This window comes from Cicer arietinum, chromosome 3, assembly GCF_000331145.2.
Source record: "Cicer arietinum cultivar CDC Frontier isolate Library 1 chromosome 3, Cicar.CDCFrontier_v2.0, whole genome shotgun sequence".
Lineage (NCBI taxonomy): Eukaryota > Viridiplantae > Streptophyta > Magnoliopsida > Fabales > Fabaceae > Cicer > Cicer arietinum.
In genome coordinates this window covers 36050879-36068188 of record NC_021162.2, presented here as the reverse complement: position 1 = coordinate 36068188, position 17310 = coordinate 36050879, and the positions used below count along the sequence as shown (strand labels likewise).

Here is a 17310-nt window from a genome sequence, read left to right as displayed (position 1 = left end):
TCTTGATACCGAGGTCACTCCAGACGCTCCTTCACCGCCACCTCCTTCTTTATCGGATCCGACCCTTGATATTCCTATTGCTATTCGTAAAGGTATACGTCCTACTCGTAACCCATCCCCTCATTACATTGGCTTGAGTTACCATCGTCTTTCTCCTTTGCATTATACTTGTTTGTCTTCCCTGTCTTCTGTTTCTATTCCTAAATCTCCAGGTGAAGCTTTATCTCACCCAGAGTGGAGACAAGCAATGATTGACGAGATGTGTGCACTTCAGAGTAGTGGTACATGGGAATTGGTTCCTTTACCGTCGGGAAAGTCTTTAGTAGGATGTCGTTGGCTTTATACGGTGAAAGTTGGTCCTGATGGTAAGATTGATCGTTTTAAAGCTCGTTTGGTAGCAAAAGGGTACACTCAAGTTTTTGGCCTCGATTACAGTGATACTTTCTCCCCTGTGGCTAAGATGGCCTCTGTTAGACTACTCCTCTCTATTGCAGCCATCAGACATTGGTCTCTACATCAACTTGACATTAAAAATGCTTTTTTGCATGGTGACCTTGAAGAAGAAGTGTATATGGAGCAACCACCTGGGTTTGTTGCTCAGGGGGAGTCCTCTACCATGGTTTGTCGACTTCAGAGGTCTCTCTATGGTCTTAAACAGTCTCCTCGAGCTTGGTTTGGTAGATTTAGCACAGTAGTGCAACAATTTGGCATGATTCGAAGTGAAGCTGATCATTCTCTTTTTTATCGTCACTCAACCCAAGGGTGCATTTACTTGATTGTCTATGTAGATGATATTGTCATAACTGGTAGTGATCAACAGGGCATACTCCAATTGAAACAACATTTATCTCATCAGTTTCAAACTAAAGATCTTGGCAAGCTCCGCTACTTCTTGGGTATTGAGGTAGCCCAATCTAAGGACGGCTTAGTAATTTCACAAAGAAAATATGCTATGGATATTCTTGAAGAGACAGGTTTGTTGAATGCCAAACCGGTTGACACTCCTATGGATCCAAACGTCAAACTTCTACCTAATCATGGGGAGCCATTTTTAGATTCAGGGAGATACAGAAGATTGGTTGGTAAATTAAACTACCTCACAGTCACCCGTCCAGACATTTCTTTTGCAGTCAGTGTGGTAAGTCAATTCTTAAATTCTCCTTGTCAAGAACACTGGGATGCTGTGATACGAATCTTGAAATACATTAAAGGTGCTCCAGGAAAAGGTCTAATTTATGAAAACAGAGGACATACTCAGATAGTTGGTTATTCAGATGCCGATTGGGCAGGCTCACCCATTGATAGGCGATCCACTTCTGGGTATTGTGTACTTGTTGGAGGAAACTTAATATCTTGGAAGAGTAAGAAACAAAGTGTAGTTGCAAGATCTAGCGCTGAAGCTGAATACAGGGCTATGGCATTAGTGACTTGTGAGCTCATTTGGTTGAAACAGTTACTCAAAGAGCTTCAATTTGAAGAGGCAACACAAATGACATTAATATGTGATAATCAAGCAGCATTGCACATTGCCTCTAATCCAGTTTTTCATGAGAGGACCAAGCATATTGAGATAGATTGTCACTTTGTAAGGGAGAAGATCGAATCAGGCGACATCACCACTAGTTTTGTTAATTCCAATGATCAATTGGCAGATGTATTCACTAAGTCTCTGAGAGGTCCTCGAATCAGTTATATATGTAACAAGCTTGGTGCATATGATTTATATGCTCCAGCTTGAGGGGGAGTGTTGAAAATATATTTATATTTATTACATATCATGTAAATAGGGATAATATCTTCCATATTTATTTTTGTATTTATTGCCTTGAGCCTATATAAAACAGACTCCGTTGTGTAGTTCAGACACACGGTTTCACCATATGTCTCTCTCATTTTCTCTTATTCAACAACAAAAATCATTTTTGTTTTTATTATTTAAGTAATTAGAAGTCTATGGAATGCTTCTAAATATTGTATTAAACGTTCTTTAACTAGTAGTCTTAGGACACTCATTAGCAAACCGATAAGAAGGATGAGGATAACAAAATATAATATATTGCTTGATTAAATAGATATGTTTCTTGCTCTTTTGTTTGCTGGTGAGTTTCCCCCCCTCTTGTCTGTAACTTGTATGGGCCTCCTATATAAGCAAGTATTGGTGCTTTGGCTCTGTTCCATATCTTCCCACTTTGGGTGCTGTTGATAAAGAACATAACATACATGATGTATATTTGTTTCCCTGATCTGAAGAGCTTCACAGTAAGCTGATCTAATTGAGAAAGAGTATACTATAGTATTATCAAATAAAAAGCCTTAAGAGAATAGCTGGGTCCAATTATCCATTGTGTCATCTTAGTTGCACTAATTGTGTTTTGATGAATCATTTTTCTTTTTTGCAGCATAATGTCGCCCTTACGAGAGAGGTCATCTGTAGGAGGAGAGGGCTATCAACGAGATGTAAGCTCCCTAATTGATACGTGATGATGCGTTGCAGAATTGAGAGGAGAGGGCTATCCGTTTTATGGAGCCGCCCCTAAGGGAAAAGCCACCCTTAGGAGGAAAGGGCTATCAGTGAGATAAAGCCGCCTCTTGGTTCTAAAAAATGTGTATTGTTACTTGTTTGATTTTTATGATGATTTTAAGATTGTTCATTTTGATTTCGTTTCGTTATTCACTGGATTTTTAATATTTCTGTCAAGCGATTAAACAGTTATTCGTGCCTTTTGTGTTTTCCTTCTAATTGATGGTGGTTGTTGTCTCCTCACTAAGTCTTTGTGACTTACCCCTTTATGTTGCTTATTTTTTTCAGATTCGCAAGCAGTTAAGTAGGAATCTATTATTTGATTCAAGTCTCAACATACTTCTTTTTGGTAGGCCTCTTTGATCGAGTACCATTTTTGTAACATTTGTTGAGTCTATGTAAATTGCAGATGTTTTGGAGTCTAGAAAGTCTATTTAGTTTTTTTTTTGGGAAGTGTATTAAGCAATTTGATTATGTTATTTGAATTATGACTGGATTGAAAGCTAAACATGGATTTTACAAAATTTGGGAATGTTGAAGTTACATAGGATACTCTGTCGAAATTTCGAGAAAAAGCATATATATATTTTTAAATGGTTAAAGAGCGATTTAGTGGTTTAATTGGTAAGTTAGTTGATAGGCTTGCCAGGCTAGGAGTATAGTTTGTGAGCCGGTCACGTCATTAAATTTTTGGGTCGTGACATGCAATTTTTCAAGAAAATAGATTTAACTCAGTTCCACATCCCAAGGAAACTGTATGTTCTAGTGTACAAAGCCTAGAAAATAATGTATCTAATAATGATACTTTGATATGTTCAGAACCCAGAAGAAGTAATAGAACCAGAAAAGAGAAAGATTATGGCTTAGACTTCTTTATGTTCCTTGTAGAAGGAACAAATGATTCCAATAACAGTTATGGACCAATTTGCTACAATTTAGAGAGTGACCCACACACATATGAAGAGGCAATAAAGTCTCGAGACTCTTCCTTTTGGAAAGAAGCCATCCAAGAGGAAATGGACTCAATTATGGGGAATAAAACTTGGAAATTAGTATACCTCCCACTTGGATCCAAACCAATAGGTTGTAAATGGATCTTTAAGAAGAAAATGAAAGTTGATGGTACCATTGGTAAATTCAAAGCTAGACTTGTTGCCAAAGGGTTTACACAAAAAGAAGGTATCGACTATTTTGATACTTATGCATCTGTTGCAAGAATTGCATCCATAAGATTGCTTTTGGCACTAGCTTCTATCTATAAGTTTGTAATCCATCAAATGGATGTTAAAAATGCTTTCCTAAATGGAGAGTTAGATGAAGAGATGTATATGAAACAACCTAAAGGATTTGTTATCAAAGGACAAGAACATAAAGTGTATAAATTGATTAAATCCTTATACGTGTTAAAACAAGCACCCAAACAATGGCACCAAAAGTTTGATAAAGTTTTGTTTTCTAATGGATATAAAATAAATGAATCTGACAAGTGTATTTATAGTAAATTTCATAATGGAAATGGTGTTATGATTTGTTTATATATGGATGATATGTTAATCTTTGGCACCAATTTAGATGAGGTGGAGAAAACTAAAACTTTCTTATAAAAAACTTTGATATAAAAGATTTAGGTGAAGCAGATGTGATTTTAGGAATTAAATTCATTAGAGATGGAGTAAATATTGGTTTATCTCAATCTCATTATATTGAGAAAGTACTAAAGAAATTTGATCAATTTAATTGGAAACCTGTTTCTACTCCATTTAATCAAAATTTTAGTTTACAACCACATAAAGGATGCCCTGTGGCATAACTAGATTATTCAAAGGTAATCAGATGCTTGATGTATGTCGTGACCTGTACCAGACCTGATATAGCATATGTTGTAGGCAGATTAAGCCGGTATACTAGCAATTCAAGTAAAGAACATTGGCAGGTTGTTAATAGAGTATTAAAATATTTAAAAGGAACAATTAACTATAGTTTAATCTATAGTGGATATCTTTCAGTTTTGGAAGGATATACAGATGCCAGTTGGGTAACTTATGTTGAGGATCATGCTTCCACAAGTGGATGGATCTTCAACCTTGGTGGAGGTGCAGTTTCTTGGGGATCAAAGAAACAAACTTGCAATGCCAACTCCACCATGGCTGCAGAGTTCATTGCTCTAGCTGGATGTAGTAAAGAGGCAGAATGGCTAAGAAATTTGTTATATGAGATACCAATTTGGCCAAAGCCAATGGCACCGGTATCCGTACATTGCGATAGTCAATCCACATTGTCCAAAGCATATAGCCAAGTATATAATGGAAAATCTAGACATATTGGTCTAAGACATAGCTAGGTAAAGGATTTAATTATAAATGGAGTAATATCCATTGTGTTTGTAAGAACTGAAAAGAATCTTGCAGATCCTTTGACGAATGGTCTGACAAGGGACACGGTGTTGAAGACATCATTGGGGATGAGACTCAAGCCCATATCTAATTAATCATCAATGGTGGAAAATCAACTCACACTTGAGTAACATCAAGTCTTGAGTTCAATAATAAAGTACACTATTAGAATGATTGCAAGTACTTGAATATAGATACATCCCAAAGATTGAAAGTATTTGGACCATAAGTGTAAAGTTGGAAGGTTGAGTTTTACTCTTAATAGACATATAACATAAATTTGTTGAAATACATATTATGGGTGTATTTCTGATATAGTCTACCTATGTGAGGATGAAGTGAGGCCTCTTCAAAGAGTTAAAGGGAGAGTTAAAGATGAAAAGGTACATGACACAAGGCCTTAACAAATGTGTCATCTTTATAATTCTTTAGATAGTATCGAGATTTCATGTGTAAGTTGTGCACACTTGTTCTAATGAATAACTGGTTCAAAGTATTGGATAATATATGTATGTATAATTGGTGGTAATTGACATGATTTAATTGTTGGTTCAATTGGTTGTGTTCCAGAAGCAAATCTAGTGGCAGAAGAATATCATTGCAATGCTTTGGTAAATATCTGACCGGTAATTACATATACCCTTCACAAACAGTGGCAGAAGAAGAAATGCAACTTTTTCCCAAGTGACATTATTTTTTCTATAAATAGGGTCACTTTGGACAGAATGAAAACAACGAATTCTAGTGAATGCCATCCACTTTTTCCAATCATTCTCATACACTAAGTCAACTTATTCTTTTCTAATGCATGAGAAAATAATAAGTAACATTGTTTTGTAACATACTATTGAAAGATATTCTTGGTGTGATAGTGCAAATCATATCAAGGTTTTCCAAAGTACCCTGAATGGGATTCGCTGGTTATCTCATTTGCATCTGATTGGTGGGGGCGAATCGAACCTAAAGGCTAGTGTAACAACATGCTTTGGAATTTGCTAGATATATTCTTCATCAACAACTTCACTAATAAAGTCTTGCAGCAATTGTCACCAACACAGATCCAACAACATCCGAAGGAGATATTGTCCACTTTGCACTACTTTCTGATGTTAAACCAATCAATTTTAATGAGGCAATTACATATCTCATCTGGATAAAGGCAATGAAGGACGATTTGCAGTCAATTGAGAAGAATAAGACTTGGGACTTGGTCTGTTTGCCTAATCAAAAGAAAGCCATTGTTGTGAAATGGGTGTGTAAAGTGAAAGTGAATCCAAATGGTGATGCTATCAAGCACAGAGGATTGTTACAAAAAAGAGGAATTGATTTTGATAAAGTATTCGCTATTGTGGCTAGAATGGAGACAATTAGAGTTGTTGTCACTATTGCAACTCTCAATGGTTGGAAAATGTATCAAATGGATGTGAAATTTGCATTTCTCAATGGACCACTTGATAAGGAAGTCCATGTTGAGAAACCACCTAGTTTTGTAGTGCAAGGACATGAGATGAAAGTGTACAGGCTTAACGAGGCACTATATGGGCTGAAGCAAGCTCCAACGGTTAGGTACAAGAGGATTGATGGTTTTCTTATTGAGATTGGCTTCACTAAATGTATCTGTGAACATGGAGTTTATGTCAATCTTGATGCTAAGGTTGGTATTATATTAGTTTGTCTCTATGTGGTTACAGGTCAGAATGAGCTTGATATTGCAACAAGTAAAATAATTTAACATAAAAACGAGTAAAATAATAATTATAGCATAATAAAAACATGATAATGATCATCGTCTATACACCACTATGGAGATCAACTAAGTTTGTTCTGCAAAAACTCTCAGAGTAGCAGACATAACCTTAGCTGACAAATTTGACTGTAAAAAAATATTCTCAAGACTTTAGAAAAACTATTCTAAAGTTTAGCTAACTTTAGAAAAGCATAAAAATCATTTAAATCTACTCTAAGTACAAAAATAAGATTTTTAACCAGAACTACATTTTTCTATTGCAATGGAAAATTAAAAAATTAAAGAAACTATAATTAAGTTTTTAGAACGTTGGGGGTGGGAGTGGGTAATCGAGAGAGAGGAAGGAAAATGAGGGAGGGAGATAGAAAGAGAGTGAGAGTTGATGAGGTTGATTTTATTTATTTATTTATTTATTTACTATTATTATTATTATTTTTAATAAAACGAGGTGTTTCAGCTACTTACTTTAGAAGGATAGTTGGTTCACTTAGATACTTGTGTAGTACAAGGCCTCATCTGACATTTAGTGTAGACCTCTTCAACAGATATATGGAGTGTCGTCGAGTTCCTCACATGTTGGCTGCAAAGAAGATTTTGAGATATGTGAAAGACACTTAGAATTATGGTATCTTAATTCCTAAGCATAATCCAGTAATGGAGGCAAGATTGTTTAGCTATTCGGATTCAGATTGGGGAGGTGATAAAGATGACAGAAAAAGCACAGCTGGTGGAGTGTTTATGTTGTTCAAGCACAAATTTCATGGAGTTCAAAGAAGGAATCCGTGTTGGCTTGATCCTCTTGTAAAGCTGAGTACATAACAACCTCAATGATATTGGAGTATTGCAGGACTGACATGCAAGTAGCTGACATAATGAAGAGATCATTGAAGTGTGAGACCTTTAAAAGGTTAAGGAGCAAGTTAGGACTAGTTTAGTTATCCAATCTGAATTAAGAAGGGTGTGTTGAGTGGTTGTTAGTTAATTCAGTTTGGATTAAGAAAGTTAGTTAGCCATGACTTGAGTTAGTTATCATGTCAGTTAGTATTGTTACTATTTGTTTAATCAAGTTTGTATAGATAGATAGCAATTCATTAATAAATAAAGATTAGTGCAATTTTAAGAGCAGTATTATTCAGTCATCAAAACTATTATTCTTTCTAATTCATCAATAGTGTGTGAGTGCTAGTTCTTGTTCTAACAGTAACTTAGGTAACATCTAACACAAAGTAGATAATGAGTGGCAATGAGCAACTTCTTCCCATTAAAGAAATATCCAGCAACCAAGAGTGACAAAAAAAATTGTGTGTTTTTAGGGTGCAGCTAGGTTAAATAATAGAGGGAAGAAAAAATTCTTATTGTGTATTAAAACTGAAACATTACGGACATATGCATAGACAATGCTGTCATACAACTGTCAGCTATCTAATGATTGCAGAGAATAAAAGAAAAATAAATTATAAAATAAATCAAATTGGAGTGATTTGATTCTTTCCCAAAATTCAAATAAACTTAAATAGAAAATCAACTAATAAACGCAATCATATCAAATTTGATTCTATCAGTCAATAAATTACTTGAGATTTACTTTAAGCACCAGTAAGTGATTTCTTAACACTTCTGTTTCAATAACAGTTGAATGGATACACTACATATGAATTATTATGATATATAATTAATTCTTCTCTCAAAAGTTTTTTCAAGATATTAAAAATTTCCTAAAGAAGCTAATCCATGGTATATCTTAGCTAGTATAATTATCCCATTTGCTGGAAGAAAGGTCAAAGAGACACAACAATCACTGTTGTTTAGAAAACCAGTGGTTTGAGTTGGTCTTGACACAGGGAACTTTTCAAGCTGTTGTCTGGTTTAATTTTTTTTTCTTACTGTAAAATGTTACAATCAACAAATATAATTTCAATAGCTATTCTCACTAACATGTATTATAGGTGTTAGATGTTTCATGTTTATTGGGTTTTTGTCATTGAGTAGAAAGAGAAAGACAACAATTTTCTTTATATATATATATATATATATACTAGTCAGTAAAAGTTTAAAACCTTTTACCCTCATCAGCCAAATTGAGACTTTCAGCAAAATGACATGAAGTATACATAATAAAATATTAATAAAAGATAATGGTCCAACAACCTATAAAAAAGTCTATCTCTAAACCAAATGTCGTCTGAAGTTTGAAAACTACCAAACTAACTAATGTGTATTTGTTTTCATAAGTATATGCATGCAAAAACCTTAAAATTAAATTAATATAGCACTGATTTAACATGCATGAACATAATTCTTATTCTTACATTAATTTAGCATTTACATATGCATATATACTGACTGATGAAGGACAAAAGAAAATCTAGTTACCAAAGTTAGTGATAATTGTAACTACCTAACTTAAAATAAGTAACGGATGGAAAGTCTACTACACTATCTGCTAACATCTCTCCTTAAACTGAAATGGATATCTAAGGGGTTGTTTACTTTGCGGGAAAAAAATTTATTTTTATTTCCTTAAACGAATGTTCATTTTAATTTGACAAGGACTCTTGAAAAAAACAATTGTCAATTTGTTATGGAGAAAAGATGAAATGCTAGTTAATAAAGATACGTTTCTAAAAATAATGAAAATAGTTTTTTGACATCTTCATTGTTTCTAGAAATGTAGACAATTGTTTAGTTCAAAAGTCTTTTACTTTTTTGTTGACGGGTAAATTTAAAAAATGTTTTCTGAAAGTGCATGCACTTAATGCATCATGTTAACGGTAATTTGTGCTAACTAACATAGATACTGGGCACCATCCAAGGACTTTTTAAAGTAGTTTTGATCTTTTAAGAGCTTGTATGACTACTTTGCAAAAAACAAAAAAGAACTTGTATGACTAAATATGATGGATACATTACATCAATAACACCCGTCATACTATCTAAGGAAAGTGAGTATCCAAAATCTTTAACTACTTGGCAGTAAAAAACTAATTTTTACAGCAGTATAAAACATGAATAGTTTCATGAAGCATGAGCAGCCAGTACTATATCAACAAACTCAACCATCACTGGGCTATGCTGACTATTACTAGTGACATTCTCCTCTGCACTTCTTATTTCTGTGCAACTGCTTACTCTTCTCATCATCTTTGATTGGAGTTTCGAACAACACCGAGAAAAATATTTGGTTGTCCATCTCCATATTCGCCATAATTGTGTTAATGTTACAACTATTTGGCTTGTCAAGGTCTCTACATTCTTCACCAACAAACAAACCATGTGATATAAAAAACCAATAATAGCAAAAGTAGAACAGATTGAAAACAGAACAAGGAATGGCTGAAGGCCAATTGATGAATTACTTTTCCCCTTGTTGCTCTCTAAAGAAGAACAATTGACTTTGTTTCCATTCTCAATCTCATTCAACATATTTTTTTCTAGTTGTTCTGTTTCTCCACTCTCTATCATATTCAGCAGTGCCTCTGATATGTCGGCAGCCAAACTGGAACCTTTTGGAAATACCTATGATTTCAAACCACAAAATGTAACACAAAAGTTGTATCAGTTTTAGAAAAATTAAGAAAAGCACGCACAGTTAAAGGCTTTAAGTTGGAGCTAGAGTTTTGGGGCTTTCTACATTAAAAAGATATGGTTAATTACAACTAATGTGGACACAATTGTGGTCGCAAACTATTTTTTAAAACCTGGTGTGTAATGTCATGTAACTTAAGCTTGGTAAGAGTGAAAATAGGAGAAACACAGATAGTGAGTGTTTAAATATGAGAACTAGTAAAATGAAACATCTAGGTTTAAATATACTTTTGGTCCCCATATTTTAACTAACACAAGATTTTAGTCCCGCATTTATAAATTTTGGATTTTAGTCGTCCTGTTTCATAATTTTCAAGATTTTTCTCCACATCCTAGGTCCAGTCTTATTTTTTATAATGTATGATATTCGTTAACGATGCGGAATTACATTTACTGATGTTGTGTTGCTGATTTAGACCAGAACTTGTGGATTGGAGAAGAATGTGTTTTCATTTGATCAATGAATCTGGAAAAATGTTTATTAGATAATATTATTATATATTAGTAGTAAGGGTATTTTAGATATTTTCTATTTTCCTATATATATATATTCATTGTAACCCTATTAACTTCAGTTTTGGTTTATTCTATGTTATGAAACTCTAGAATGGTTGTTTCTCTTCTTCCTCTTTCTTCCCCTATTCATTGTTAACATGGTATCAGAGCTTTGGTTGATTTTGGGATCTACCGTAGAGAAGAGAGAGACTATTTTGATAGGAAAGACAACCACCAAAAGAGAAAAGAGAAGAGTAACTCTATTTCCGATTTTGTTAAATCAGTCTCAGAAAAACATCAATTGCGCATTCGTTAACCATTGATCGGGCTGAATTTTGGACAGAAGGTTCGCAACATTTAGGTCTTCGTCTTCAACGGTCGGATTGGCGAGACGACGTCTGGAGAGGGAGAAATCGTGCTCGCACAACATCAGGTTATCCCTAATTTATTTTGTCTCAGTGATTGTGTTTGTCGTATTTTCCTGTCATTATTTGTTATGGCTGGTGTTAAGGATGATTCTCTTCAAGCGGTTAGTGTTCACCTCAATGGACAAAATTACTCTTATTGGAGTTATGTGATGAAAAAAATTTTGATTGGAAAAGATATGTGGGGTTTTGTTGATGGAACTTCTGTTAAGCCTACAAATAAAAAGGATGAAACTCAATATGCAAAAGATCTGAAAACATGGAATGTTAGTAATTCATAAATTATTACTTGGATTAATAATTCTGTTGAGTTGTCTATAGGAATACAACTAACAAAATATGATACTACTAAAGAGATTTCGGATCACTTGAAACGTTTGTATGTTCAGTCTAACTCTGCAAAACGTTATCAGTTGGAAAGTGATATTAGAGCCCTTAAGCAGAGCAGTATGACCATTCAGGAATTCTATTCGATAATGACTAATCTGTGGGATCAATTGGCTCTTATGGAATCACCTAAGTTGAAAGCTGTCAAAGCATACATTGATCAAAGAGAGGAGCAACGTCTGGTTTGGTTTCTAATGGCTCTTCGTGATGATTTTGAGGGCCTTCGTGGGGGTATTTTGCATCGTTCCCCCCTTCCTAATGTTGAATCAGTAGTTAGTGAATTGTTGGCAGAAGAAATCAGATTGAAGACTCATTTTGGTGTGTTAGATAAGGAAATTCTCTCAACTCCTCCATCGGTTTTTTTTGCTTCTGTTCACAAAAAAACATCTCAAGGGAGAGTTGGGCTTGGTAATGATGAATGTGCATTCTGCAAAGAAAAATGTCATTGGAAAGCACGTTGTCCGAAATTGGGAGAGCACATAAGAAGAATTTTAGGGGCCATCGTCCAATGTTGTTGCTTCTGCTTCTCCTACCATTAGCTCTAGCTCTGGTTCTGTATACTCATCTGAGACTACTTCCCAAATATCTGATATTGCAGAATAGCTTCAAAGACTTCTTGCCACTCAATCACATGCCATGTCTGCCACCTCTTCTAAAGGTTTGAACTCCTCTGGTATGTCAGGTATTTCTCCTTCCATATGGATTCTTGATTCTGGAGCATCTCATCATATGACATATGATGATAAATCTTTTGTGTTGGTGAAACCTGCCTCGTCTGTGTCGGTTACGACTGCTGATGGCACTCATATGCCGCTAGCAGGCATTGGTTCTGTCTCCACACCTAACTTGTCTTTTTCTAATGTTTATTATATTCCTAATCTTACTTTGAGTCTTGCTTCTGTTAGTCAAATATGTGATTTCGGTTATTCGGTTATGTTTTCTTCCACTTCTTGTTGTGTGCAGGATCCACATTCCGGGAGGCTGATTGGGACAGACCATAGACATGGGGGACTTTATGTTTTGGATGACCTACGACTCCCAAATACTGCAGCCTCAACAACTACCGCTGACTTATTATATAGTTTTCGCTTGAATCCCTTATCTTCTAGTTTTTATTTATGGTATTCTCGCCTTGGACATGTTTCTGCTTCTAGATTAAAATATTTGGTTTCTACTGGAGCCTTAGGAAAGTTACAACCCTGGGATATCTCAGATTGTTGTGGTTGTAAACTTGCTAAATTTCCAGCTTTACCGTTTAGTAAAAGTGTTTCCGTTTCATATGCGCCTTTTGATTTAGTTCACTATGATGTTTTGGGTCCATCACCGGTTCTCACCAAAGGTGGATCTAGATATTATGTTTCGTTTATTGATGATTACACTCGTTATTGTTGGGTTTATCTTATGAAAAATCAGTCTGAATTTTTTGACATTTATCATATATTTTGTGCAATGGTCAAAACTCAACTTACTCAACTTCGTTTGCTTCTTTCTTAACCTCTATTCACAGTTTGTCTGAGCCTTCTTTCTATAAAGAGGTTGTTCTTGACCCTCTTTGGCAGCAGGCTATGGCAGAAGAACTATCTGCATTGCACAAAACCAACACTTGGGAATTAGTACCTCTTCCTCCTGGAAAATGTGCCATTGGGTCTCGTTGGGTATAAAAGATCAAAACTAAGTCTGATGGGTCATTTGAGCGCTACAAAGCACGTCTTGTTGCTAAGGGTTTCTCTCAACAATATGGTATGGATTATGAAGAAACTTTTGCTCCTATAGCCAAGATGACCATTATTCGTACTCTTATTGCAGTTGCATCTATTCGTCAATGACATATTTCCCAAATGGATATCAAAAATGTGTTTTTAAATGGTGAGCTTCATGAAGAAGTCTATATGGTCCCTCCACAAGGAGTTTCTCATAATCCAGTGGAAGTATGTAAGTTAAAAAAGGCTCTATATGGTCTTAAACAGGCTCCTCGAGCTTCGTTTGAGAAATTCTCTACTGTGATCACTTCTCTTGGTTTTCGCTCTAGTGAACATGATTCTGCATTGTTTATAAGGTCCACCACTCATGGTCGCATTATACTTTCTCTATATGTTGATGATATGATTATTACAGATGATGATGTTAGTGGAATCAATGAGTTGAAATTGCAGTTAGCCAAACAGTTTGAGATGAACGACTTGGGAACTCTTCGCTATTTCTTGGGATTGAAGTTACCTACTCTCCTAGAGGATACCTTCTTTCTCAATCCATGTACATTGCCAACATTCTTGATCAGGCTCGTCTTTCTGATACTAGAGCAACAAATACTCCTTTTGAGTTGAATGTAAAATATGCTCCCTCGGATGTTGTTCCTTTACCAGATTCCACTTTGTATCGTACTTTGGTTGGCAGCTTAGTGTATCTTACGATTACAAGACCTGACATTGCTTATGTTGTTCATGTTGTTAGTCAGTTTGTTGTCTCTCCCACTACAGTACATTGGGCAGCAGTTCTTCGAATTCTTCGTTATCTTCGAGGAACTTAATTTCAAAGTCTTCTCTTTCCATCGTCATCCTCGTTGGAGTTACGAGCTTATTCTGATGCTGATTGGGCTGGTGATACCACTGATCATAAATCCACCACAGGGTTTTGTATCTTTCTTGGAGACTCTTTTATTTCTTGGAAGAGTAAGAAACAAAACATTGTCTCTCGCTCTTCTACAGAAGCTGAGTATCGTGCTATGGCATCCACTACTGCTGAAATAGTTTGGTTGCGTTGGCTTTTGTCTGATATGGGTATCTCTCTTTTTGAGCCAACTCCGATGCACTGCGATAACAAGAGTGCTATTCAAATTGCTCACAACTCGGTCTTTCATGAACGCACCAAACACATTGAGATTGATTGTCATCTTACTCGTCATCATCTTCAGCATGGAACTATTACTCTACCATTTGTCTCTTCTTCTTTACAGATTGCTGATTTGTTCACAAAGATGCATTCCATTAAACGTTTTCGTTTTTTAGTTGACAAACTCTCGATGCTCCATGTTAATGCATCGTGAGTTTGAGGGAAGATATTAGATAATATTATTATATATTAGTAGTAAGGGTATTTTAGATATTTTCTATTTTCCTATATATATACTCATTGTAACCCTATTAACTTCAGTTTTGATTTATTCTATGTTATGAAACTCTAGAGTGGTTGTTTCTCTTCTTCCTCTTTCTTCCCCTATTCATTGTTAACAGTAATAAGGTTTCTAGTCCACTGTGGAGGTCAAAATCAGCGATGCCACAAATTTGATTGTACGAAAAATCCAGAAACTTGTTAAACTGTGGGACTAAACCTCCATATTATGAGACCAAAAGTGCATTTAAGCCAAACATCTATTATATCTTAAATTTTAATCTTGGCTTTCAATTACCCCATTTTACTTCTACCAAACATGTCAAAAATCAGTGACAATGAGAGGAGAGAAACCCACAAAACCAAAGCCACCAAGCCTGAAAGTGTTCCCTGCTTTGATGAGGCCCATACATGAGTACTTTGCTAGAAAGACTTTTGCATGAGGTGCGACAAAGAAGGCAGCTTCTATATCCTTGTTCTCAAAGGCAGCAAGGTAGTCACTCATGGAATTTATTTTCCTAATGTTCTCAGGCTTGAATTTTAGTGCTTCTGTCAAATGCTTCACAATAAATGAATTTCCATCACACCCAACTGGTGAGTTTCTTTCTTTAAGGGTCTGAATATTTAACACAGATGGCTTTACTTGTGCAATAGTTATGGATGTCAAACTTGCTATGAAACTATTTGTCACAATGAAAATAGCAATTAGCCAAGGCGCCAACACGGTTCGAGCCAATGGTCTTCTTATTGGTTCTCCTACATATTGAAAATATATCAAGAATTAGGACTTTGTTTTATTTAAAATGACATAAAAGTGTGATTGAAAAGCTATAATCAGTATCATATTATCCGAATATTGAATTTAACTAATGAAGCCAGGGGTTTTCTAATGAAATTTAATTCATAAACTGTTGTGCTACAAATTGAGAGTTAGTTACAAATTAGTTAGTTAGTTAGCTAGCGTGAATGAATATCAGAATTTTATCTCAATCCTTCTTCCTTTGCCTTTTCTCTTTTGCTGCGCAATTTTTACTGTGTTCATCACAGTTCTTTGTTCCAACAATTGGCATCTAGAGCTTGGTTCAATCTAAGGGAAACACGAGTGAAAAGTGAGGGGAACAATCAAGGGAAACACTGAGCGATAAATTCTGGATAGGCAAGATGAATAGCAATGGTTTTGGATCAAATATTCTGGTTCTTGATGGCAAGAACTGGGTTCAATGGAGTGCCTTGATGAAATCTTTATTTGGAGCACAAGAAGTAAGTGAAATTGTGCAGGATGGCTATGAGGATTTGGTGGGGAATCCAACTGATGCACATAGGACTGGATTCAAGGAAGCCAAGAAGAAAGACAAAGTTGAATCTTCAAGAAGAGGAGGTTTTGACATAAGTTAGAACAAGAAGAGGGATTTTGACAAAAGTAAGGTACAATGCTTCAACTGTGAGAAGCATGGCCACTTTGTTGATGAATGTTGGTTCAAGAAAGATCCAAAGATTGATGAAGAAGCAAATCTGGCTCATGGAGATGATTCCAGCACAATGCTGATGATGGCTACTACTAGTGATGAAAAGATTAAGAATGAAGAGTGGTTTCTTGACTCTGGAGGCTCAAACCACATGACATCACATAGAGAGTAGTTGACAAGCTTTGATACTAGCAAGAAAACAAGCATCAAACTGGCTGACAGTAGAAACCTTGTGGCTGAAGGCAATGGAAACATAGTAATTAGAAGCAATGGTGGCAAAAGAATCATTACTGAAGATGTAATGTATGTTCCTGAGATGAAGTGTAATCTCATGAGCATTGGCCAACTGGTGGAGAAGGGATTCTTAGTAACTATGAATGGCGACGCCTTGAAGCTGTTTGATGAAAAGAAGAACTTGGTGCTTAAATTAAACATGTCAAAGAATAGAACTTACAAATGCAACATCTCAAGTGAAAGAATGATGTGCCTATTTGCAGCAGGGAGTGAAGATGTTGAAGACTTATGGCACAAGAGGTATGGTCACTTAAATTTTAGAAGTCTTAGTGATTTGAATGCTAAAGGACTGGTGTATGGCCTGCCAAAACTGAATGGCAGAAAAGCCATTTGTGAAGTATGTTTGAAAAGTAAGAAAGTAGATGCTCATTTGGTTCTGAAGCATCTAAAAGAGCTAGTGTAGCACTGCAAGTAGTTCACTTTGATATATGTGGTCCTTTTGAAGTATCTTCATTGGGGGGAAGCAAATACTTTATCACATTTGTAGATGAATGTACAAGAATGATGTGGCTGTATACAATTAAGGTTAAGAGTGAAGCTTTAGAGGTTTTCAAGAAATTCAAAGTCTTAATAGAAAAAGAAAGTGACAAATCCATTAAGATCTTGAGAACTGATGGTGGAGGAGAGTACACCTCAAAAGAATTTGAAGATTTCTGTGTCAATCAAGGTATTGCGCATGAAGTGACAGCTCCATATGCACCTCAGCATAATGGACTTGCTGAGAGAAGGAGCAGGACCCTACTAAATATGCAAGAAGTATGATCAAGCAAAAAAACTTACCACACAAGTTTTGAGGAGAAGCAGTCACCACAACTGCATACATTCTGAATAAATGTCCTACAAAGAAGCTAAATTCGAAGGTACCAGAGGAAGCATGGTGTGGAAGAAA

At 35.5% G+C, this 17310-nt stretch overlaps 1 protein-coding gene across 3 annotated transcripts in view; it reads right to left on the bottom strand.

Annotated features, from left to right (window-relative positions):
- Positions 1–9486: 9486 nt before the first annotated feature.
- LOC101491935 (glutamate receptor 2.9-like) overlaps positions 9487–17310 on the bottom strand; it is a 16856-nt gene continuing 9032 nt past the window's right edge. For 2 of the 3 annotated variants that reach the window (XM_004510521.4, XM_012718646.3), the window contains 2 exons: positions 15020–15417; positions 9487–10177 (listed from right to left, as the gene is read on the bottom strand). In XM_004510521.4, the coding sequence (XP_004510578.1) occupies positions 9677–10177; positions 15020–15417 (899 nt within the window). In that variant the 3' untranslated portion in view covers positions 9487–9676. Of the gene's footprint in view, positions 10178–14959; positions 15418–17310 lie in introns of all 3 variants that reach the window. The other variant, XM_012718648.3, reaches the window with a different exon arrangement.